Genomic DNA, 25845 nt, shown 5'->3' on the forward strand with positions numbered 1-25845 from the left:
GGCGCCCACAGCCTCGACCCGCCCGCGTACAGCCAGGTAAGGCACTGGGACAGCCGCATGCGCAGCGCCGCGCCACTTTCTCTTCCGGGTTGGCGCCCGCTGCGCCCCGTGAGGAGCCGCGGCGCTGCTGGGACACCGCTCCGAGCGTCCCTTTCCGCTGAGAGCGGGGGAGAGAGAAAGCCCGTGCGGCGGTGGCGCGGCGCTCCCAGTGCGGCCTAGCCCGGTGCGTGCGGCGCCAGCACGCCGGGCCCCGCCCCTGCGCTGGGGGCTCCCCGCTGCGCTGACGGCGCGTGCGCCTGCGCAGACGTGCGGCGCCGCCGGGAGCAGGCGGAGCTGTTCCGGCCTTTCTTAGGGACACGTGAATTAAACACGTTCTGTGTTCACATGGTGCCGTGAGGTCATTCTGCTTACTGACTCTGCTTTAAAGTAATGAAAGATTGACATCCGGTACTTGTGAGAGGGCTTGGTTTTACCCGAGGCTTCGGTAGATCTGCAGAATGGGACTTGCCCAAATACCCCGAATTCGTGCCTAGCATAAACACTGCGCCCAGAAGTTAAAGTAGTAATGTTTAAGTTTAGTCCTCCTATAGTGGTTTGTAAATCACGCCTTGGTTTGTAAGCTTAGTACTGTTTTTAATATTAATTTTAATTCGTTGTCTGTAATAGTATAATTTTTTCGCTGTCTCCCTAGGAGGAAGGAATGAGAGTTTTGTCTTATGGCTGCTCCAGGAAAGGTGGCAGCTTTCCGTCTGCCTCCCCTGCCAACTATTGGAGAGATTATTAAACTCTTTCGCCTTAAAGCACTGAAACAGCTTTCCCAGAACTTTCTACTGGATTTGCGATTGACAGGTTAAATATTTTATTCTGGTATTTTTAGCTAACATAGAACATGTATCCCAGTTTTTGTCAGAATGCCAAGTATAGCTAAGGAGATGATGTTTGAATAATAGCATTTGCCACAGTAATGGCAGCTCAATGGTAAACCTTTATTATAAAGACCTCTTCTAAAACTATATTCCTAAATTAAATATGGGTTATTGACTGAAATGTAAAAAACCAAAACTAAAGTAGTACTAGTGTCATTTGGGTACTATTTTGGTTTATAAGTTTGACTTAAAAATCAGCATTTTTTTCAGATTATTCTGTATGATAGAAAGTATGTGACACATTGGGCAGTTTAGAGTTTGCTGTGTGCTGTAGATAGGAGACTCATTTGTCTCATTTTATCAGATGTGTAGCTTTTTTGAACCAGCTGCATTGTTCCGAGCAATTCAATTTTTTTCAGCTTTGTGTCAGCAGTGGGTGACAGAGCTGGCATTGTTCTGTCGCTCAGGGGTGGGTGTCTTCACTGGCACAATGGTGGCTAGATTTTGCATTTAGAAATGCAGTGCAGTTTCATGTAGCTAATTGGATTTGGTTTTGTTTTACGATTCAGACTGATAAAAATTCAGAACATGAAACTCAGTTCTACTTCCTAAGCAACCAGACTCCTACCCCGGAATAAAAATGTCTGCATGCCGTTAGTAAAACTTTACAAGCAGACAGGTCTTCAGATATTTTTTATTGCAAACATAAGAGATCATGGAGTGAGCAGCATAATTTCTGTCAGTATCTTCTCTCCATGCTTCCCAAAGATCCCTTCATTTCATTAGCTAAATTTTCTAGTCCTTAATCTGTCTTCTTTAGTGTCTATAATATTTCCTAATGTTGTATCATTTCACTTATATATGGGTATTCCCTCCTCACCTTTCAACTGCCCTGTTTTCTATAGCTACGAGTTGCCTGTGTTCCAGCTCTTCATTTAGTCCAGTTTCTCCCTCATAAAATTGCTCTGTACATAATGTAATCTTCAAAGAGCTTTGCTGTATCTTTCTTACTTCTTAAATTGCCTTGAAATAGGCTTGCTGTACTGAAATACCTTTATATGGACAAGTAGAGAGACTTTAGGATGTTGGACACAAGCACTTGCTTGCAGCACAATAGTACTGCTAGTGTACAGATGAGTAATATTCTCTTTTTTATTTGATTATGTAATGAGCACAAGAAATACTAAAGACATAAAACTAAAAATAGCTTTTTTACAATAGCTCAGTATATCTTGTAGTATGGAACAAATCTGAATTCTGTGCAGTCTGGTGGGTGCGTGATGATTTAGCTGGGATGTGTCACTGTTTATGTCTGTTCTGAGGTAAGCATGCTTGTGCTTGTGTAACAGTAAACAATGAGGTTATCTTGGTGAGCTGAATCTCCTGGAAAATAAAGGCTTAGTATGTTCTTTGTGTCTTGCAGATAAAATAGTGAAACAGGCTGGTGAGCTGAAGAATGCCCATGTTTGCGAGGTGGGCCCTGGGCCAGGAGGAATTACCAGATCCATTCTCAGTGCTGGTGTTGAGCAACTCCTTTTAATTGAAAAAGATGCTCGATTTATTCCGGGATTGCAGGTACAAACTGGAGAATAATTTGTGTACATATAACCACAGCATTGAATAAGAACATTCTGCGAACTTAGAGAGATTCCAGGTGTCTTGTTGGAATCTCAGCACTGAAAATAGGTTTGGTTCTATGGCAGAAAACAGAGCTATAATTTGCTTGAAGATACACAGTATGGCAATTCATTGTTCCTGCTTTCTCATAGGCCCTTTAGGACCTTATCCTGCAACTGAGTTACTTCCAAGGCTTGTTGGTTTTGTGGTTTTTTTTCAGACTGAGTCATGTAAGGTGCATTTCATCATGCTGGTGAAATAATAATTTGAAGGCTGAATGTAATGTCCTTATGTAGGGTCTTATATTTCATTTTAATCCTAACAATTATGCTTTATAAAATTGAGAAGGTATATCTCCAATTAATACAGTCAATGTGGGTTAACGTCCAGGTAGAGGAGAATAAAGCAAGCATCTATTTTACATTTTAAATAAAACACTTAAGCTTTTCTTCCTTTCTTTTAAAGTTGGCATAGGTTCTCGAGTCATTGTGCCATTTTCAATTGCTATCTACTTGTGTTGCTAAATGTTTATGGAATTTGGCTGTATAAATCTAGCGGGAAAAATAGAATCCAAAAATCTTAAAATTTGACTGTTTTCTTATGTCTCTACAATCTCAAAGCAATTCAAAGACTTTCCTTAAATTGCACTGTGTCTTTTTGAGTAAGTCAGCAGTGAAAATAAATAAGGAGTTCACTTGAGAACTGCTACTGTCTCTTTATATGATAAAAATAATGTAAGGTATGAGTGAAACTGCTCATACCCTGAAACTTGAATGTTCATGTAATTATGTCTTTGTGGGGTTAGCCATTAATAACATATAATATGCCATATTTATCCTATGAAATGGGAAACCATGTTTTTACTTGAGTAGGGGCAATCAGTATTTTTGTTTTAGATTTTGAGAACTGGTTTGGGACTGGAGAGAATTTGAGGTTAAATGACACCTGTTTTAGTTAAGAGAGCTTTTTAAGCACTTGGATGTTTCTTTTCTGATCTTCCAAAATGTGTCCTCTGCAACAGTTTTATCTGAATAAAAGTATACTTCTTGGCATCTAAAATGAGCTTTTGGTATGTAATTATCTTTACTGTTCAAGTGACATAATGTTAGTCATTATTTTTAATTGCCAATCTCCTCAGAGTAGAAGTGAATGTCTGAATGAGGTTATTGAACATAGAGGTGATATAACTCAGTAACAGCAGATGCGAATGAGCAAGAAATGTGTTGCAGCCATTAGTGTTCAATTTGGTATTGCTTCTTTTCCATACAAATAAGACACATAACAATGAATCTTTCTTTTCTAATAATATGGGTTGTAATAATTTTTCTGGTTTCCCAAGCAAACTGTTGAAACTCATGCTCATAAAATGGTTAAGATTTGAATAAGGGGAAATGTCAGAGGTGAAAGTAACAACTGGGGACTGTTACTTTAAAATGTATCTTAGATACTTTTAAAATCGCTGATGTAAAGCATGTGGCATTTTTCATTAACTGTTTTTCAAGCTGTGGTCTCAGTCTCTCACAAAACTGAAGTGGGAATATTCTTTACTGCAGAACTGATATACAGTGAAGAACATATGTGTACTGAGTTAAAGTTTACACCAGCTGAGCATCTGTCAGTTCTGTCTCAGTCTTAAAGAGTCCCAACCTCTCTATGCCATATGCCCTAGTAGTTTTTAGGTTGGAAAGATTGATAAAGAGAGAAAGGGAGCAAGAGAGTATATTGAATGTTAAATTATTCTAGGAACACCATTTCATGTTTTGAACTATGCCCCTTATGCTTCCTTTGTGCCCTTTTGTGTGTGAAGAATGAGACTATCTGTGTGATGGAACACTTTTGGCTGGTGTCCTTGATGCGCAGCAGCTCCTGTAGCTGTGTTAGCTGCACAGATTTTCCCTTCAAATAAAAAAAGCTTCACTGGGTTTCCAAGTCTTTATTTCAAATTAGAAATATAAGACAGTGATTTTCTGGTCACAGATTAAATGCAATTCTCAGTTATGTAAAGTGTGTTACTCAGCAACCCCTAAACTCAATCTTGATAAGAAAACTCTTATTAGCAAATGACACTATTTTCTAACTTTATTAATCTTACATTATCTTTCAGTATAATCCTGCTAGAGCATTTATAACAGCTTCAAAGAAAGGTTTGACAATCCATGGCAGATTAGTGAATTTGTATGTCATGTAATTGCTAGTATAATGCTGGAAAGTCCATTAAGTGGTTTGGAGTTGAGATTAGTTTTATTTTTTCTGTTTGGAAATAATTGCACTTAAAACATATAGGAACACTTATTTTTTTTAAGCTTTTATTGCTCTACATAAAACATAGCTTTTTTGATAATTAAAAACCCTTAACTTTTACTCAAAATATTTCATGACAACATTATGTGAACAGTAGGAAAAAGCAGTATTTTCCTTTGGCTCAGAGAATTGTGAAAGCTCTTTGTGCTCCTGAGCATATAAGCATCATTCAGATTGAAAATGGGACTAACAATGATGAGCAGTTTATTTTGGCAGTTAGGCCACTGGCACTTAACTGTTTATGAATTTGGATTTCTGTGCAAAAGCAAAGTTATTCTTTAAGCCATTTCTCATTATTGTCTCATAGGATCAATAGATATCTCCAAGTGTCACCTTGAAAAAGTCTCCACTGCTTTTGAATTGTGCTGTTTGTGCATAGTTTCATAGTGTAAGAGAAAAGATTAGTACAACATTAGTAAAGCTTAACTAATTTTGATTATGGGAACTGACACCAGAAATGAAAGAATCAGCCAATGCTGAGTTTGCGTATCAGCCTTTATTAAATACTAGATAAGTTGTGCAAATGGGCTGCAGAAACTGACAATGGAGATGATTTTGTAATGTCTAGGAAGATAGAAATTGTTGAGATCTTCCCTCCTGCTAGATACTCATTCCATCTTTTAAGTTGATTCCTTGTTTTTAATGGTACAAGTGTAGACTACTACTGGGAATATTAAGAGAATCTCTTCTATATTTTTCATGTAAAAGGAAAAATTAGTATTTCTACAGCCTTGTATCACATATGGCTAAAATTGGATAATAGGCCCTAGAGCTGTGGGGGAAACAGAATAAACAACCTGAGCCCTTGTTTTCATAGGTAATTGGTCTAACAACCTTTTAAAACCTCTTGCTTGCATAATTATTTAAGTCAGGTGAGATCCTCCTAGTGACCTGGGACTTGTTAATTGTTGTTGTTGAAGACAGTATTAGTCATCTTTTCAAGTTTGAATTCTCTATCAAGAATTCTACATCTGTGAGTAGTTAAGTGTTTACAGAATCACACATTAATCCATATCTAGTGTTTGCTTTTTGAATGTAAATACTTACTAAGAGTGTTCTCAGTTTTACCTCCTACTGTGCTTTGTTGTATATTGAAGATAAATATATAGGAATGGTTTGGTTCCCGCTGTGGCTGAAACTGGAAATCAGCTTCGTTAACACTCACTGCTTGCTTGTTTACAAATAGATGCTATCTGAAGCAGCTCCAGGAAAAGTGCGCATTGTTCATGGAGATATCCTGACCTATAAGATGGAGAAGGCATTTCCAAAGCACTTAAAAAAAAACTGGGAGGATGGTTAGTATTTGCATTTGGTTTACTTCATTTTTTAGGGCTTCTGAGTTTGTCTTAAGTAGTGATAAAGTTGAAGTTTACTCAGTGCCGGTGTTACTCTCTTCTGGTACTTGTTGAAGATAAAGAGACAGCTGCTTGTTTTTTTCCCCTAGAGAAAACAGAGAACTTTCTTCCTTTTCTAATACAAAACAGTGGAATTTGTGTGACATTGACCTTAGTTTAAACTGAGGAGCTTTGCAGTTATTAACCTTAGAGTGTCTTGACTGTACAGGAATGACTTCTGGAAAGCATAAAAGGAGATCAAATGGTGCACTTCCTAGATTCTTCCTGTTTTTGAAAAAGTCAGAAATCACCACTGCTGCTGTCCCACTGAAGAAATTTCTGTAACTTGCTTTGAAACTTTTGGAAAACTTGCCTTCAAAAATTTCATTTTCTTGTTGCTTTGGTTTCAACTAGATATCTTGGGCAAAAGTAGCATCTCATCAGGACTGTGGTTTTCTTGCTTTTTTTTTTAACCTGAGGTTGCAATAGGGCACTATTTCACTTCCATTTCAAAACATGTAATACTATTAGATAAATCAGATATAACCTCCCAGTCCCTATAACCTCCCAGTTCCTGTTTTCCAAATTTTTTAATGTAACGTAAAGTCGTTCTTTGCAATGCCTGAAGAGCAGTCAAGTGCTTTCTGACTTAGGACATAAAAGACCATGGCACATCATGTTCACCTAGAAAAATTGCAAGTTGTATTTCCCTCATTGCAAAAGATAAGTGCTTCACCAAACAAACTGTGATAAAATGGACATGTGAGAGTGTAGTGCAGTTTTAAAAATTTACCTTTCTTGAACATAGAGTCACTATTAGGTTTTGAGCTGACCAATTAAGGCAAGATACATTTCTTCGGTATTATTGCCATATGAAAATCTTAAAAGCTGATGGGTTTCAAAAACTACCATCTCTGATAAATGTGTAATACCACAGATAGACTAGAAATATTACAGCCTAAAAAGTGCTAATAAGTAAAGTGTGCCAGAAAAACAGCTTGAATTTGATATTGTCATCTCTTATTCATGTTATTAAACATTATCATATCTAAGAAACAGTGTACTGGCTTTTGGGTTTTGCCCACTTCTGTTGCACTCCTGCTTAGACATATGGGTCCCTGCTGCTGAAATCCCTGTGTTGTGTTGTATAGCACACACAGATGTTGATATGATGCATAATTTAAAAAAAGGTACCACTTCTTATTGCTAAGTCTTGTACTTTAACACCTTTTGATTTTGGAGAGCTCTATACAGAAAGAGAGCTCTTGTCCAGTGTAAGTTAGGTGGTTGTTTTGAGGAATGTTAGGACTCAGTAAAATACCTCTGGGAGGATGTGTTGGGCAGATGTATGAGTATGGCTATTTACTCTGTACCTAATAGTCATAGTTTGAAATCACAGGAACTCTATTGTGGTTTTGCCATTCTAGAGTAGCTTAGCTGGAATTTACTCATCAGCTGAAAATCATCTGAAACCTACTGATTTATTCAAATGTAAATGAGAACCAGACCTAACCCCTTTTTTCCAAGTAAATACTGAGAAGAGTAACATAGTTTTGTCAGTGTAAGATGAGTATAAATGGACAGGCATCATTTTGGTGCGCCATGATAAAAATTGTTTCCATATTTTAAGTCTAGGTTGATAGGCATGTATCTTTCTCGTGATTTATTTCTTGGCAAAATCTTACCCAAAACTTTTTCACAGCTGTTTTTCTTCTGTCAAATGTCAACAGAACCACCAGATATACATATCATTGGGAATCTGCCCTTCAGTGTTTCAACTCCTCTCATCATCAAGTGGCTTGAGAATGTTTCAAAAAGGGATGGTCCTTTTATTTACGGCAGGACACAGATGACACTGACTTTCCAAAAGGAAGTTGGAGAGGTAAAATTTTGGCATTTTTTCAATTTTGCATATTGTTAATATGCAATCTTTTGTTTAAAACTACAAACCCTGTCTTAGTTGACTTTGAAAAGAGAGGAGAAGGTTAGTTCAGTTTTTAGTTTGTGGTTATAAATTATGAATTTTGATGTGTTAATTATCTACTCTGATCCTTTCACAAGAATGTAATTTTTTTTAATGTCTTATGCAGGGTTATATTTCATTAAGATACTCTTTCTGTTCTTTTTTGTAGTCTGATTTCTTTAACATGAATAGATTGCACAGCACTCTTCTGTTTTCAAATGTGTTTATTCTCTCACAGTCATTTGTGCAGCGTGTCATCAATCTGTTTTTCCTTGCCTTTCATTTATCTCAAGAAATACGCTTATATTTTTCTTTGTCCTCTTTATTAAGATAATTTTTAAGAAACGCCTTCCTTAAAATAAGGAAAAATGGAAGGTTAGCGTTATTTCCACTTGTGATTAAGCACTTAAAATGCAGGGGGGTGTTTGTCCAGACCATGGAAATTGCCATTGGCTTTCTTGAATGAGACTTGATATCAGAATTATTGATGTATTCTACCATTCTTGTGTGTGTAAAAAGGCCTTAATTGACTTCTGTCACCAGAAGTCCAAGAGCAAATTGATATTTTGCTTTGTATTAGTAGTTAGTTTCTCAAGGAAGGCCAGACTATCTGCAGTGTAGTAGTGTTAATGTCAGATCAGTTGATATTAGGTTGGCTTACTCCATAGTGCTTTCTGACTTAACAGTTTATTTCTATTGACATTGCATGAAACATATAAAACATAGAGAACGGAAAGCTTTTTTGCTTTGCAGTTATGGAAGCAGTCATTTGCATTTAAAGTGCAAAAAAAGGTGTTGCACATCAGCCTGAAAACTGAATTTCCATCTTATTACCCCAGTGTTTGTAACTGTGGGTTACAAACTGTGTTCTCTCTGTGCAGCTTCAATGTGTATGTTATTTTAATTTTAATCCTTCAAAGTAAAAATTCGAATAGGAAAATTTTGTTGGTTTTTTTTCTCTGTGAAAATTAGTAACAAATATATGTGAGTGGGATGTCTGCTGTCATTTTTTGGGTCAAAATTGTGCCAGACATATTGTGCTACATTGCCCTAGCTTTGCAATCAAGATTGAAGAAGTATTTCCAGTAGGTGGCTCTAGAGAACACTAGGGACAAACATTTGGCATGAAATAAACCAGATTTCTTAATTCAGTTCTGGGCTCATTTGGTTTCAGGCATTACAGAATCCAGGTCTGTTTCCCAGAATGACTTCATGTCAGGTGAGATTAGGCCTTGTTATAAAATCAGGCTAATGGACTGTGATGTAAAATGCAGAGTGATGATAGGTAAGATGCATAGTTTTGTGACAGCAAAAATTCACGTAACACTGTGTGAGAGCCCTCTGTCCTTTACATTGCTGTACCCAGCTGCATATCCAATGGTGACATGCAGATTACAGTTCTTTTGCACCCAGTAGAGCTCAATTAGGTGCAAAATAGCATGCACACTTAAGCTGTTGTACTTAAAACACTGAGGAGTTAGAAACACTAGGAAGTGGAGTATATTGTTCAAGGTCATGCAGTGAAACAGTGTTAATTGTTGAGTTTACGTTGTGAGATCTCTTGATTCTTGTTCAACACGGGTCTTCCTCAAAGACAGAATTGTTCATGGTTTTTGGTTTGCATTTCCATTATTGGTTTGATACCATGAAAAGAAATTGTTTAAAGACACTATTTTATTTTATGATTAGGAGAAAGAACAATAATTAGGCTCTGTGTCTTTTCTCCTGATCCTCTGGAGTTGCTTAAAGTAACCACTGTAAATAGATGTGTAGAGACATAGTATCAGGAAAGAGAGAACAGTGTAATGCAGATCATAGTGAGTTGCTACTGATATTTTGTGTATCTCTGGATTTATAGTCTTGATAGGGGAATTTGGTGTCCTCCCTGGATATTTCTAAGGTAAGAACCTGAATATCAAAGAAAGTCTGTATATATGTCATAAGCTCACAGAAAGCATAAGATGCATCATGGAATGGAGTGATGTGCTTTATAATTAGTTAGGATAACTTGATGTTAACAGTGGGAAAGTGAAGCAATGTGCCCTTTTATTTATGGTCAGACTTTGTTTTGCCAGTGTAACAGAGAAGTAGATACCTTTGCCTGTCTTGCTGGTTATATTTTCTTGCTTTTCTGTTTCCCTGTAGCACAGCAATGTTGGTGTGAGTTATGTCACTAGACACCTACAACTGCAGCCCACTGTGTTCTGATATGATATAAATAAGTTGATTAAAGCTGATGAGAGCCAGCAGTTATTTTATATGCTGAATCTGAGGCCTGTTAAGGAGGATAAGGCCAAATACCCACATCAGTAAAAATAGCGCTTTTGAGTGTCAAGCAGATAATTTTTTTACTTTGTAGTTTAAATTTGTAAAATTGCTATTCACTTCGTGGGTAAGAACATTTGCTTTGTCCCAAATTCTTCAGTGCTTCATCTCAAATGTGTCACCCTAAGCCAGGTTCTTCCAGCCCACTTACTCTAAAATTGATCCTCTAACAGGGCCTGTTGCTATAGAACGAGGAGTAATGGTTTTAAAACAAAAGAAGGCAGATCTAGATATATGGAAGTAATTTTTTACAGTGAGGTAGTGAAACATTACAGCAGGCTGCCAAGAGATGGGGTAGATGCCCTATCCCTGGAAACCTTGAAGGTCAGGCAGGGCAGGTGTCTGAGGAAGCTGACCTAGCTGTGCAAGTCCCTGCCCGTGGCTGGGGGTTTGTCTGGCTGGTCTGTGCATGGGTGCTGTACACAAGTATGTTCCTGCTGCTGTGGTTGAAGTGATTTAAGATGTTACTATCCAGATGTTAAGTTACCCCTTCTGTAAATGAGAAGGAGGAGCTTACTGCCTGAGACTTGCCAGTTGGTTTTTGGGAGAAGTAAAGATAGGCTTGTTTGAATTGGTGGTGGAAGTATTGCTACAAGTGTTGCCATTAGGTCAGTTTCATTTCCACTGCAGAGGTTAAGGAAGTGCGTGTCAGGTTGCATTGTTAGACTTTGCAGTCTGGGTTTTTTTTAGAGAATAATAATTTCCTCTGACACAACAATGAAGGTAGCTTTAAATGCTGGCATAGGCAGAAAGAATCACTGACCTTTCTTTCCAAAAAGTCATTGAAAAGTATTTATTTGCTCCATGCTGAACTGCCTTTAGGAAGAGTTGTTTGAAAAAGTGTGAAACTTCTGCAACTGGTTTAACTTTTAGTTTTCAGGCATAAATTTAATAAGCATGGCGTCATTTTATGAGTAGTCTTTTCGTGTGGAGCTACATGCTGTACAAATATTACCATATTACCAAATATGCAAATTGGGGTTCAGTTTTTATTTTTTTATTGAGATGGTGGTAAATAAGAACATGAATCATCATGATTCTGTTTTTGCATGTGTTAGTGAAATGACTTCTGTAATTTGAGACTTGTTTTACTAGATGCTTTATATGTACAAATATTACCATATTACCAAATATGCAAATTGGGGTTCAGTTTTTATTTTTTTATTGAGATGGTGGTAAATAAGAACATGAATCATCATGATTCTGTTTTTGCATGTGTTAGTGAAATGACTTCTGTAATTTGAGACTTGTTTTACTAGATGCTTTATATGTTTCAATTATGTTTGTGCAAGCAAAACACAATAAAATGTGTTTCTTGCCAGGTCACAAAAACATAGGAAACCTCTGTCAGGCTACTATTTTGTAAAAAAATCATGGGAAAATCAGAGGATACTTAAATTGAATTTTAAGACTTAATGCTCTCACTGTTAGGCATTATAAATTTATGTAAAGTAGACCCAGCCACCTGGCAAATATTGTAAGAGTAGACCAGTAAGTTACGAAGAACTTTTGGTTTCTAGCTGATCTTGAATTCATGGAGCTTTGTTTCATCTTGAAGAAGAAAAACAGTAGTAATATTTTTTACAGGAACAGTGGAAGGAAAGGATTGTGAGAGTACTGTCAGCTGGTGTTAGGTTTGGTTTGAATCCTGCAGTCAGAATAGTTTTCTCTTGTGTCCATACAAAATTCTTTTGACATTCATTTAAATCTGCAGAATTTCTAGGAGTTCCTTTTCACGTGCATTTGATTGCAGGACTGAGGTTGTAAATCAGTGTAGTATCTTAGTGAAATGCTGCTATATTGGAGAGGAAAATTATAGATTAACTGGGCATACAATTTGTTACAAGTTTTTAATGATTAACTGGTGTCTTTTTCTTAAATTTGATTATACTGAAAATCAAGCTTTAATACAACTGGTCACTTGGCCAGTTCAGTATCACTGAGGTACATGTTTTGGTTCTCCCCTAGAGACTCACAGCTAATCCAGGAAGTAACCAACGCAGCAGACTGTCCATCATGGCTCAGCATCTCTGTTCGGTGGAAAACTGTTTCATAATTCCAGGTCAAGCCTTTGTTCCAAAGCCAGAGGTAGGTTTTCCTATATTTATTTGTGGTTTTTGTTAACATGTCAGTCAAGCAATGTATCTTATTTTCACTAAGGAACATTGCTGGCTGCTCTATTTGACCATCTCCGTATTACGAAGTGGAATGATGTAAAATTCCTGTAAATGAAGCACGCTTATTCTGAGAAAGTGGGGGTTTTTTTGGTTTGTTTTTTTTTTTTTTTCATTCCTCAGAACTTGGCTTTGACCTTCAAACCTATCTGCAAGGTCAGCATACTTCTTTGGTTGTTCTGGAGAGGGAGATTAGGATTTAATATCAGGATAGTCTGCTAGGATTGGAGTATTTTTCGAAAGCCTGCTATTTTACCATATGCATTTATAAACAGTTTGGGAGTTGTGCCTTAAGAATTTGATGTGTCTTTTGAAAGAGGGTGATAAGAAAAGCTTTTCTTTTGTCACCTTTGTAAACATCTCTAATTTTACCATGTCTATAATCTTTATGTTTCACCCCAGTCATCTTTCGCATGTTTTATTCCCTCCTATTTGCTACAGCACTTTGTCAGCTGTATCCCACTGATTGTTTAAAAAAGTAACAATCTTTTCTCCCTCTTATGTGTTCTTAAGCGAGTAAAGAACAATCTCTTTGTTGTCCTCTTATCTACTGCCACTGGTTTTTATTAATAGCCATTATGAGTACAGGAATCAAAACTTAAGAAATAATTCAGTATTTTGGACAAGAAGCTGGTTTTGGTTCGGTTTGGATTTTTTTGTAAAAATTTGTGCTTGACTTTAAGTGATTTTTATGTCCTCGAATGCATGTGGAAATCACAGGCTTATAGAACTATTTGGGTTGGAAGGAAGGTCATTTACTACCAGTCCCATGCAATGAGCAGGAACATCTTCAACTACATGAGATTGCTTAGAGCTCTGTCCAGTGTGATCTTAAATGTTTCCAGGTATGGGGCATCTGCCATCTTTCTGGGCAACGTGTCTGTGTTTTACCAGCCTCATTGTAAAAAGCTTCTTCGTAATATCTAATTTAAATCAACCCTCTGCGAGTTTAAAACCATTACTACTTGTCCTATCAAACTGCTGTTCTGTTTCAGAAGTGAACTTGCAGCTTCTGAAAGTTCCTCTTGAATTGGTTGGTTCAGCTCTTCAATACATCTCCCTTCCCCTTTATCAGTCTCTCTCTCTTGGTCCTTTTTACTTTGCTGGCATATCTCCTGGGAACCTTTGGAAGGTTATTTTCTTCTTTATCACAATGAATTTTTAGGCCTCTATCTGCGTATAATTCTGTTAAAATTCTTTCAAATCTGTTAGTATTTTTTGAGCAAGTAACTGTTCAAACATGTTAAATTACAGAAATCTGTTGTGAAAGAAAATGACCATGCTTAAGAAGTCTTATTTTTTGCTTTGAGGTTTTGGCTTTTTTTCCCCATTTCCTAGCTGAATGGAAAATAATTTCAGGATGTCCTCTCACTGTCAAATATGTGAAATAGTTTTAAGTAAGGCTAAAATTCCATTTTTATGGTGGGGATTTTTCAGTGGGGAGTACAACTTGAGTAGTAATAGAGCTAATGTAGTTAAAAGTCTTGTGCAGACTGTGTCCCAGGGTTGGGAAGCTCTGACTGATATTTCTATATTCCTGTACTGAAAAGGTTGTAGTTGACCAAGAGAGATAACACACAGAGTTATGACAAATATCTTAGTATAAACACATCTTAGAGTCAGTAGTGTTCTGTTGAATCAAAAAAGCAGTACAACTAATGGCAGGCATATTTTTATTTAATGTATTTTCTGAGTTAAAACAAGTATTGCTTATATTGCAAAACCAGAAAGTAGAATTCTTTCAGACAGGACTGGCACCTGTTTTCACTATTATTTTTTTTCCTTCATACACCTCTTGTAGACTGATCCTGTGTTTTGTCCTTGTTCTTTTAGCTGTAGGCTGACATGGTTTTAGATGTTACCTTTTGTCATAGAATCTGTTTTATTGGAAAGCTCTTGCAGCATAGTGTGAATGAAATGGCTTCAACCTTGATTTTTGTTTCATAGCTATATGAAGTACAGCTACTTCATATAAAGTTTCAGGAAGAAAAATTTGCAGTATGTGTAACCAGTGAGCTTTTTGTGTTCATGGTATGCCATTATTGCCATTTTCTTACACCTTCCTGTAAAAATGCCTCTTGATTGTAATTTTTTGCAAACAGATTTAACTCACATAGTAGTGATCACAGCTTAGGGTCATGTCAAACCCCTTTCTAAGGGTGGAGATGCTTGTTTATGAGAAGGAATTGTTTACCTCATTTGCTCAATGCATGAATATTATTTCAACGTTTCTATGAGTGTTGAGACATAAAAGATTCTTGGTTAATGGAGTGGTGCTGCCCAACATTGTGTCTAGGAAAAAAAGAAATTGGCTTTTTGGTTATAATGAAGTCTCTGCAATACCTAATAACTGCTGATAGTTGCATTAGAATAGGACAAATCAAGCTCCTTGATTAAAACGTAGGGAACTCAAAATAGGTGTGTAACAGTAGAATAAAAACAAGATGTAATGCCATTCTGTGTGTGAAAAACGAAGACTCTCTATGAATAAAGACAACTTACATATTAAGTCCATAAAACAGTCCACTTTACCAAATGCTGTAATAAAATATCTTTTTCCAACATACCAAACATTTTATGTTTAAGCTCCTTCACAGTCTTTTAGCAAATTTCAGACTAGTACTGACGGAAATGGAAGTTGTGTATACATACGCAGAATAAATAGCAGTTGCTTTTATTGAGAGACTCATCCAGCATCATATTCCAAAATTTAAAGTCCTGTATCATACCCATCTTTATTCTTGATTTGGTTCTCACTTAGGGAAGTATTTAGGTAGAACATCCTTTGCCAGTGACCAATGTGGTGAAAGAAAAGGTTAAAGGATTTAAGGTAATTATTCAAAATAAGGTAGTTGAAAAAATCAAGAAGCTGTCTCTTTATCACTATTGTATAGTACATTTTACAGTAATAGAATACCTGGGAGTGGACCCGGAACAGATCCTGCAGGAATAATTAAAATAACTTAAAAGGTCCTTTAAGAAGGTCAGAAATGTAGAAAGAAGGCAGTAAGAGGTTACTGTGTCATTTGAGCTGTTAATAACTGCCTTTAGCAAGTGTAAGCCAGAATGTTTACAGATGTTTCTTGAATATAGATAATTTAGTTTCTATCCTGTTCATTATAGTTTGCAGGTGTTTTCACAGTTATGGTTACATTTCTCTTGTTGTAATGCTCCTCATCTCTAACATTCACTGTGTAGTGATAGATTAGTAGCAGTTGGTGGCTATCCAGCATACTTTCCTTTAACAATAATAAATGAAACCCGCAGCAGGTGGCAGTTTGGGGCAGGAGAGCTGGGTTTGGCAAGAGCTGAATGGTACTGCTGATCCTTCAGCCTGATATGCAGAGTATACAGTGCAGCTAAAGTTTGGAGCCTTGAGCTTTTGTTGTGGATTTGTTTTGGTTGATTGATTTTTTTTGTATTTTTTTAATTTTTTTAACAAAATCTAGTTACCAAGGCAATTTAGAATTGAAAATGAAAGGCAGATGTGCCCGTTTTTTTTAAATCTTTGAATTTGCCTTCTTGGACAAATAGTTTCTGGGTTTTTTTCCTTGCATCATAAATAAAATCAAGATAAAAATGTAAAATACACTATAAAATGTCATATGCTATTGAAAGTCTGATTGACTAAACAGAAAGCAGTTAGTTTTTAATCATCTTTGCTGTAACAAGACATCGATGCATAAATTGTGCAGTCAGTTATGTTTTTAAAATAGTTCCTTGTTCTTCAATAAGTGTAACTTGTGAAATCAGAAAGAAGGGTTTGAAAAATCAACAAAATAAAGTACTCTTGTAGCAGGCAAGTCTTTTTCTACTCTTTCCTTTTTGTGGATGCCCCTATAAATGAAATGCCTTGCATAAGCATAACTGCAACCCAGATACAGCAAAGATTAAGTGCTATGTTACACATTTGTTGAAATAACCAAACTACACTTAACACACAAAAAAGCCCCTTGAATTAATAGAAATACTTCAATGGATAGAAATAACTATTTATACATAGTCCTTCAGGCTGTAACCTGCATTGCTCTCCTGCTCTGTGGATGGGAAATGGTGCTGCTTTGGAGGGTAAATCCATGCTCCTTGCTGCCTTTTAAAACAGGAAGAGCAGAAGATCACACCTGCGATAAGCAGAAACCCTGCTGAGATGAATCCAGTATAAACTGCTCCTCCGGGTTCGTGTTTACTACTCTCTGGGATGGTCTGGTCCAGGAAATTTGAAATAATTTCTCTCGTGTACCAGCACGTTGGTACTAATCCAAAGATTCCTGCAAGAATGAAGCAGATTCCTCCAGCAAAACAAGCGTTATTTTTGCTGTCAGTGTCCCCTCCCAGCCTTGTGCATTTCATTCCGACTGTAGTGATGCAGATCCCAAAGGCTGATAGGATACACGACAGTACCATGGTGCTCCGTGCAGCCTGGATGTAGACGGGGAGAGAGAGAATGGAGTATTTCAGGGTACAGCTGAACATCCCAGTGCTGTACCATGTGCAGTCCATCCAAAGTCCTTGCATCTGTGTTATAGCTGTTATGATATTTGAGCCAACGTCTGCATTTACCTTCCAGTTTGGTAGCAAGGTGGCTGCGATATCTCCAAAAACGCCAGACAAAGCCAGAATAAAAGCAAAGAACTGCAGGCTTGCTGATGCCATGATGGTTTTCTCCTGTCACCTTTTGTCTGCCTTTTCTCTCGTGGAAATGAGTAACTGGGAGCTTCGTAGCCAAGCTGTGGCCGTCTGTGCAACAGGGAGGAAAGGGGGGGAGGAGAAGTTCGAGGGTGAAAGGAAAAGAAATCAGCAAACAAAAAAAGCTTGCATTTAAAATTAGAGCTATCTGAATGAATATCTGAATATGACCCGGCAGCAGCTGAACTGCTGTACGCAAGGTACTTGAACAGAGATGATGGCAAATGGACAGTGCTTTAGAATTGCTTGTAAAAAGGAGCTGCCCTTTCATACATGATTGCAAGCCATCAAGCAAAACTTATTTTACTGCAGTTGGTTTTGGTAATAGCATACAAATTGCAGGCTTACTAGACAAATACACATTGTAAATGGAACACTAGAAACTTGCAGATTAGAAGCCATTGTGGTAGGAAAACACTCTGGTAGAAACGATACTGTACTCTTCATGTGCCTTGTTTAAGTGTGTTGACAGCTGTAGTCAGCTCCTGTTGACTTTTTATAACAATGGGCACTGCTGTACTATCTCTTATTTAAATTATGATTAAAGGTAACCCCTTATTTCTGTTTTTCAAATATTACTTGTTCGTCTTTTTAATAAGTGTTACAAAATACCTTGGCTTTGGAGGAGAATAAAATGGAATTTAGTTTTTGCATTTTCACAATTAGTCACATGACTTTTCTAAATAAATATTTTATTTAATTTTTATTTAAACTTACCAGTTTTCTATTCTCAGTTATTTCCATTCCTTGACTCAGAGAAGCAGTATTTAGAAAGTCAGAAGTGTGACTGTGATCTTCCTCTGCTTCTAAAATGTTTTTAATACTGGTATGAAACAGCTCATTTGTGGAAGTGCCTTTTTTTGAATCAGTCACCTGTCTGAAATAATTTGCAAATCTGCCATGAAGTGATAGTTTTAAAAAATTCATTGAAAAAGCTCCTTGCTATTCTTTTATACAGTGTCCAATTTCATTTGACAGATGAGAACATTTTGGGCAGGATGATAACTGTGCAGCTGGGAAGACACAACTGTTGCTGTCACCTCAGCTGGACTGTTGAGATTGCAGATGCAGAACAGTGGATTGAAACCTCTGAGAGTAGGATTAGCAGGTGATATCCTGCTTTGCCTTTTGCGTGGGGCTGTATAATTGGCAGGTTTTGTCTTTTATCAGTGGTAGACAAAGGGCAGGCTTCTGTCTTAGCATGATCCAGACTTTTTATTTAAATATGTACCATGATATTAAAATTGGTCTGCAGCATTAGAACTTTTTTTGAAAAGCCATAAGGGATAAAATTAAATGAAGGGGAATACAAAATATCTGTAGCATTGTACTCTTATTTCAGTTCATTATAAATAAGACAACAAGATTTTGATCAGTATGTATTCTATCAGTCTTTAATGGCATTTCTGGACTAATCAATATATTTATCCTTTGTAAGTATAATGCTGTTATCCTCTATTATAATATATAGTATAATTCTCTATATTCTCTCTCTATATATAATTTATATATTTATACTCTAATCTTTTTATATTGTATTTATTTCAGGTAATTGTTCAAGGATATGCTAACTCTGTCCAGCATAAATATATATTAAAAATGCTTAAATTTAAGGTAAAAATGTTAACAGCTATTCATTGTTAAAACCTTATTTCAAAGACCTGCCTATTTCCAAATCCCTTCAGTTTGTTCAGGCTGGGAAGAGCTGTTCTGGCAAATACATATCATTTGCTGTACAGGCCCATGGGAAAGATGGCTTAACTTCCTTTTACAGAAAGAGCTGACAGGTCTGGGTAGCTCAAAACTCATTCGTATTCTCATTCATATTCTGAAAAAGCTAATTAGTACTCTGAATCAGCCTTTTTCGTTACTTCCTCTTTAAAAATCAGTATATAAAAACATGCAAGCATAAACACAAACCACTGCAAACAGTAGCCATACATTACATTTAATGGGGTGAACCAAGTTAAAGGCATGATAAATTCAAGTATAAGCACTACAGTTGTGATTAAACATACAGTTACGTTTCATATCTGTGTGTGTAAGACTTACTGCTGATCGTGAGGTCTGAGATGTTTTCTTCACTGTAGATGTCCTGGTAAATGCAGTTTCTCTTGAATGCAGCTATCCCTTCTCATATAAAACTGCATTGGCATGTATTAACAAAATTTCTTGGAATGTTGTTTTTTTTCTGTTCTCCACAGCAAGTGCATTACTGCTGTTTGTTCCCTCTCTTAGTTCCATCTACCCGAGAATAAAGGAGTACTTTGTTTAATGAGTTTTGTTTGAAAAACACTCAGTAAGGGAAAGCAAAGAGATTATGGAATAAAACAGACGGTGGCCCTTAGTCCTAAATACATAATGATATCCAAGTTCTATGATGGAAAGTGTGAGCAGTGATTAAATAGAGTAAAATCTTGTGAATCCAGAAACTGTAGACTTACAGACTGGGAGGAGAATCATTTAAGTTGCACTGAGAGCCAGAGAGTTTTCTTGTTTGTCAGTTGTTGTTTTTTTCATCACAGATAATCTTATTAAGAGTTTAAATTTCCTAGAAAAGAACTGTGCAATTTATTTTAATTTGTAATTGGAACAGCAGGACACTTCTATTCAACTGCAGGCTTTGCTTGTCTGTTCCTGATAGCTTTAGCCTTCTGTAGGTTATCCTCTAACTTGTTACCTTTGTATAAGGCTGTATAAAGAATAAGGGAATAAAGCAGCTGGTAAGGCTTCCATGGTAAATGCAGTACATCAGAGAAGTGGCCTCAACAAGTTGGTGTGAGAAATCAAGAAGTTGGGAGAAAAGTCTTGCTCATTGCAGCAGTGATGTACTCACAGGTTCTTACCTGACTTTGGGTGTCTTGTGATTCTGTTTGTGAGCCTGGTGTGAATGGAGTTACTGCAGAGCTCTTCTTACACAGAAATAATTTTTATTAGTGTAGGGGCATAGTTGCTTTCTGCTGGAAGTGAGCCAAAAGTACTCTTCTCAGAACTCACTACATGTTGCACATATCTGGTGTTAGACCTAACATTTGTTTGTAGTAGACAGATAATTTATCTGAATACTTGGATTGTGAAACTGCTAGCTTAGAACTATCTCAGTAGGATCTCAAGCAGTCTGTTTTAATGAAATTGTAATATATTCTGCTTTGGTTTTAGTTCCCTATGAGCAAATTACATCTTGAGAAAAGGTTACATGGATTTACTTTTAGTACAGCCCTGTTGCAATGTGCATGTATTGCCCATTATGAGACCTTTGTTGTCAACAATTAGTAAAAATTGTCTCATTTAAGCTTATTCTGATTTAGTGTGTTGATTTCATTAGCAAGGCAGCAGACTTGTGTGAATTAAATTGTACTGTGTTATGTGTTTCTCCTACCCTACCAGAACATAAACCTTCATTGTACAGTTATACTAAAACAGTAAGGGGTGAATAATTGCTGCACTAGTGACAATTTGGGATGTATCAGTTGAATAATTTTGGTATTTGTTGTTTTGTAAGACTTGAGTGTTATTTTGTAAATATTTCTAAAATACTTGGTTGGGTGAAAAGTGTTACTAGTAAAATTATCTAATCAACATATGTATTTTAAGTGTTCTTATGCACTCTATCGGCTTTCATAATTCTACTCTCTATTTGATGCATATTAAAAGGTATGGGGAAAATAGCATGTATGATTTTAAAGGAGTGGCCATTTACCAATGAAAAGCTTTCCCCTGTGTCTGTTGCTATAGTAACCAAGCAGCTTTCCTGGGGTCCAAAGAAAACAGTGTCTATAATGGAACTGAGAAGTGCTGTGTTTTGTTTCAGAAGCAGAAATTATAACCTACTGGCCTTGAGATTGCAAATTGAGCTGTTTAGCTCTGAAGCTGTACACTGTATCTAGATTATGTGCTTTTTTCCTTCAGAAATTTTTGTTCAAGATGTGTCTCTAACTCCCAAAGAGCCTTCATTCTCACTTATGAGGATTTCTACAGAATTGAGATGACCAGGTGATGCCACATGGTTGTTTTATTACCCTTAATTTTGTGGGAGTAATACCTTGTTATATCTCCTGGCCAAAATGTAGATAAACATATGCATGTACCCTTAGTATTTCTGTTCAAAGAGCTGATTGGACATGTGAACTATGTATTTGCTCTGTTCAAAAAGATTAACTTTTCTTCTACTCAATGTGAACACAAGTACACAAGTTTTTTTTCTATATCCCTGTGATCTTCCTGATAGGAGCAACCCATGGCAAAGGCAGATGCTCTGAACACTTGAAAAATTAAAAATCTGCTTTGGGAAAAAATTTGTATGTGTTTCACTGCAGATTCCATATGTCAAGTTTTTTGTCACCTGATTTTTAAATAAGTTCTTGTGCTTCACATTTCAGTATTTTTAAGAATTTTTTTTCTGTTGTATTTTTAACTTTAGCTTTCAGAGAAGGTGGACAACTAAAGAAAAATACTCCAGTAGTATATACTTGGGATCAGCAGTGCTAGTACTAGAAACTTGCTGTGGGTTTTTTCTTCATCAGCACCATTAATTGGTGTTTTCTTTCCTTTCTCTAGCCAGTATTTTTGCTCGGCTTTGTAAGTTCTGTCTACATGAAAAACTCATATTGTTTGGATTTTACAATTCCTTTGAAACTTGTGTTGTAGAAGCATTTGTACTGGATAGATGTACTTAACAGCTGAGCTGTTCCCACAGAAAGAACAAAATAGATGGATGGCACCTTTGTGTAAGATTATGTCACATCAGAGGTTGCTATGAGCAGCTTTGGTTGAAGCAGTAGAAGGAACATTTTCTGTTTTGAAGTACTCTCGTGCTCTGGGTTATCTTGAACAATTGGTACACTGAGACTGTGGTTTAAGCAGCAGCTGTTCTTTGGTCTGATTGTGTCTCTCTTTTCTGTCAGAACCAGCACATGTGATGATAAATTCATGTTCTGTGAGTGCCAGTATTGACTGTCAGATCTTTTTAAAAAACACGGTGATTGCCTATCATTTTAGCAGACTTTTTAATAAAGAGACAAAATATTTTTTAAAATCACTTAAAAATTAGTACAGTACTTGTACACATTTTACAAAATTTTAATGTGCTCCTGCACAGAAATTTTTCCTTTTTATTGTTGTTAATATTTAGTTTGGAAGATGATCTGCATTATTCATTGTTGTGCAGAACTGGAGTTTTATTCTAGCTCCTAATTTTTAGTATAGAAGTCTGAATTCAGAAAGTTTCTATATATTACAGTGTCTCTATAACTGCATGACATGCATATATACACATATAAAAAACATAAAGTGTGTACATATTACTTCATTCTGTTCTCAGACACAGGGCAAGTGACTACTCTGTGAACCAGTCTGATTTGAGAGCTACAAAGGAATATATACAAGCTTATCTTTGTGGAATTGTTCAAACATAATTTTGGATGAACTGTGATACACAGTGTAAATACAGAGTTGTGTGGTCACTTAAACTGAGTGCACTTATTTCTACCTACCAGTCCTTTAAATAGACTAGCAGTCTTAATACATTAAAAAGCAATTCCTTAGCTTACATTTTAGAAAAGCCCTGGAGCAAGAGAAAACATATAGGGAATGAGTTTGATTTCTAATTATAATACCAATTTTCTCCAGCTGCCCTTCAGCCTGTATATCAAATATTATCCAATTTGTGTATTATGTCAGAATTATCTTGTGGAAGGATCTGAAGACATAAGTGCTAATTACTTTACAGATTACATGAAAGTTGCTCTAAATGGACAAAGTGCCATGGGGGTAAAAAGTCCTAAGTACTGATGGCATGTGAACTAATTGGAAATATGTAGATAACTAAGACTAAAATTCTGTAGGGTCTTGAAAGCTAAGGCAAATCTTTATTCCATACCATGCCATTAGTCACTGCACAGCTGGCTTACCTGCGGCAAGAATGCCTTCCTATATTGTGCCTGTTTGCTGATGTCTAGCCAGGTAACTTAGAAGTAATGTGTCTCAGAAGAAGATGTCTACTCAAATTTATCTATTTATCTTTCTTTTCCATGTAGGTGGATGTGGCTGTGGTGCATTTAACTCCATTGGTGCAACCAAAGATACAGCAGCCATTTGAGCTGGTAGAAAAGGTGGTTCAAAGTGTTTTTCAGTTTAGAAGAAAATACTGCTTCCGTGGAATTGAGTAAGTATTTTTAATGAAAACTTCCCAGGTAATGTTTTTGTAAATGCATCTGCTACTAAATCAGCTATGCATTTGATTTTATTATTCCAATTTTAAATTTGTTGTCATAGTTCATCAGATCTTTCAGAATGGTTTCTGGACACAAGAGTATGAGATTATTATCTAAAGTAATTATGTAATAATTACTTGTGCATTTTTGTTGGTGCAATTGAAGTTGTTAAAAATCACTAGGATAAAGTGGTCATCTTTTCAATAGTTTGTCTGCCTCAGAAATGAAAAAACCCCAACCCAACCAGAAAAACTACAGAACAATTGAGTTAAAAAATGAAAGTATCAAAATTCAGAACCAAAGATGGCAGTGTGAAGGGAACATCATCTTTAGGAAATTTTACATATTTGGGGATAATGTCAAAAGGTCAAATTTTTGTTTCTGTGCTTGCCCTTTTATGGAGTTCTTACTGGCTTTTTAAAAATCCTGTATCTTACTGAGGGAATTTATTCGGTTCTCTGATGAGAGAAACCTGCAGTCTTTTTGCCAAGGATCCTGTTTCACCTCCAACACTGCCATGTGTGTGTCTTACTATGGGCAACCCACCAGCATTCAGCACTGTAGAACGTGGGACAGAGATGCTGTTATGACTAGAGGCATCTCATGCAGCCTGGGCTCCCTGAATGTTGCTGGGCATAGTTTTGGCCCTGATGCAGTCTAGAATTAGGGTGGATACTACTCTACTGTACTACAAGCCTTCTGTGTCACTATTTTTAAGGTGAACAAAGAATTTTGCATCTAGTTTTGGGTTGTTGGGTTCTCTTTCCTTGAGACCGTAAATGCCATTGATATGTGGGATGCAGACATTGGATCTAAAATGAGTACAGATTTCTTTGTGTTAAAGTTTGAGTATGCATTTCAAAGTGTTTAGAAAATGAGATGTCCAAACTCTAGACTGGTTTGTTTTTGACTTACAGGGTGGTGATGGCTTTCTTTCTTTTTTTTTCCTTTTTTTCTACTGTGAGGGAATGGTTTCTCTTGACAATGTAAGCAAAAGGCACATGCAGTCAGCATATCTATGTTGTGTACAATATCATTACCAAAGTTTAAAAAAAACCCTCCCAACTTCTGTGTAATCTCAAATTGCTCATAACTGCTTTACATTCCTTTGAGGCAAGGAGGGAGAAACTGAACTTTTGGACGTCACGTATTTCCCTAGCAGCTTATCATACCTTAGCCCTACTGTGCAGCTAAGAAGCACAATCCTCTTATTCTTTAGCTGACCTGAAAAAAAAAGCAAATTTTAGTGTATAAAAAAGCTGTTAAGTTCATTATAAGGCTCTCTATCACACAGACTGTATAAAAACAAGGCAATAGACTCACTTCATATTTGTGGATGGATTCTGGGCTTTGAGATGTGAAATATAAGATTGTGCTATGAAGTCCAGATTGTAGTTTGAGTTGTGGTTCATGACATTTATATGATGGTTCATAGTCTGTAAAAAAAGACTAGATAGACTTTGCTCCAGGTATCTTAACTACAGAATCAAAGGAAAGACGGATATTGAAATAAAAATTGACCCATTGCTGACCTAGATGCTAAACTAATGGGAACATTTTGACAAAGGCCTGAAGTAACATATACTAAACAGGTTTCCCAGAAGCTTCATTCTTCACTTAAAATTTTAAACCCCTTCTTTATGTTCTATCTACCTACCAGGAACGAACTATAATTTCTTCTACAAAGCCTTTTGAGTAGTTTGTCCAGCCAACCTGCCAAACACATCTGATTGGGGGGGGGGCATATGTTACTGTATTAGATGCACAATATTTTTAGGTATTATGTGTATAACACAGATAGAACTTGAAAATTGAGAAGAGCCCATGAGTCATGTGCCGCTTTTTTGCCTTTCTGGCCTATTTTAGACTGAGAAGTACTGCCAATAAGAGCTAGTCCTTTCAATACTTCGTACTGTGTAGTATGTATTTTTTTGTGTGACATTAAAAATTACTAACCTAATACTCTTCATTCAAATTTGGGGAAATTCTGAGAAAAAGGTGCTAATGCATCTAGCCCTAGAGTAAACGTACTGATATGCCTATCTGTGAACAATGACAAAGCTGAAAACAAAATCTAGGACTCCTGCCACATTCTCCCACATTCTAATATATTAAAAAGTGAATACAATTAAATGCTCCTTTCCTCTTTCTTGGCTTTTTCTTCTGATATTAGAATTGGGCTATTAATGACAAGTGATAACTGTCTTTTCTATTGGAATGAAACAGTCTGAAGAAAGTCACATTTGTTTGAATCTGATCTGTACTGTGCAGTTTAAGCTTTTTGCTTTCTAAATAGGAGGCTAATTCTAAGAAGGCTCTGTGCTTATATCCATACCCAAAGCTCTTTTGAATGTTAACAAACATGAA

General features: G+C 36.6%; 2 protein-coding genes across 4 annotated transcripts in view; one reads left to right on the forward strand and one right to left on the reverse strand.

Annotated features, from left to right (window-relative positions):
* The window catches only part of TFB1M (transcription factor B1, mitochondrial), a 26992-nt gene continuing 1147 nt past the window's right edge, over positions 1-25845 (forward strand). Inside the window, exons 1-7 of one of the 3 annotated variants that reach the window (XM_005420117.2) lie at positions 1-36; positions 692-849; positions 2290-2441; positions 5971-6079; positions 7849-8000; positions 12375-12494; positions 23302-23429. In XM_005420117.2, coding sequence (XP_005420174.1) covers positions 717-849; positions 2290-2441; positions 5971-6079; positions 7849-8000; positions 12375-12494; positions 23302-23429 — 794 coding nt within the window. In that variant the 5' untranslated portion in view covers positions 1-36; positions 692-716. Of the gene's footprint in view, positions 37-109; positions 224-259; positions 448-691; positions 850-2289; positions 2442-5970; positions 6080-7848; positions 8001-12374; positions 12495-23301; positions 23430-25845 lie in introns of those variants that run through there. The other 2 variants (XM_031056300.1, XM_031056299.1) reach the window with 2 other exon arrangements.
* CLDN20 (claudin 20) lies at positions 16445-17258 on the reverse strand. Its single transcript, XM_005420116.1, has one exon. The coding sequence runs from the start codon at positions 17231-17233 to the stop codon at positions 16574-16576; it is 660 nt and encodes a 219-aa protein (XP_005420173.1). The 5' UTR covers positions 17234-17258; the 3' UTR covers positions 16445-16573.

Source organism: Geospiza fortis, unplaced genomic scaffold (genome assembly GCF_000277835.1).
Source record: "Geospiza fortis unplaced genomic scaffold, GeoFor_1.0 scaffold162, whole genome shotgun sequence".
Classification (NCBI taxonomy): domain Eukaryota; kingdom Metazoa; phylum Chordata; class Aves; order Passeriformes; family Thraupidae; genus Geospiza; species Geospiza fortis.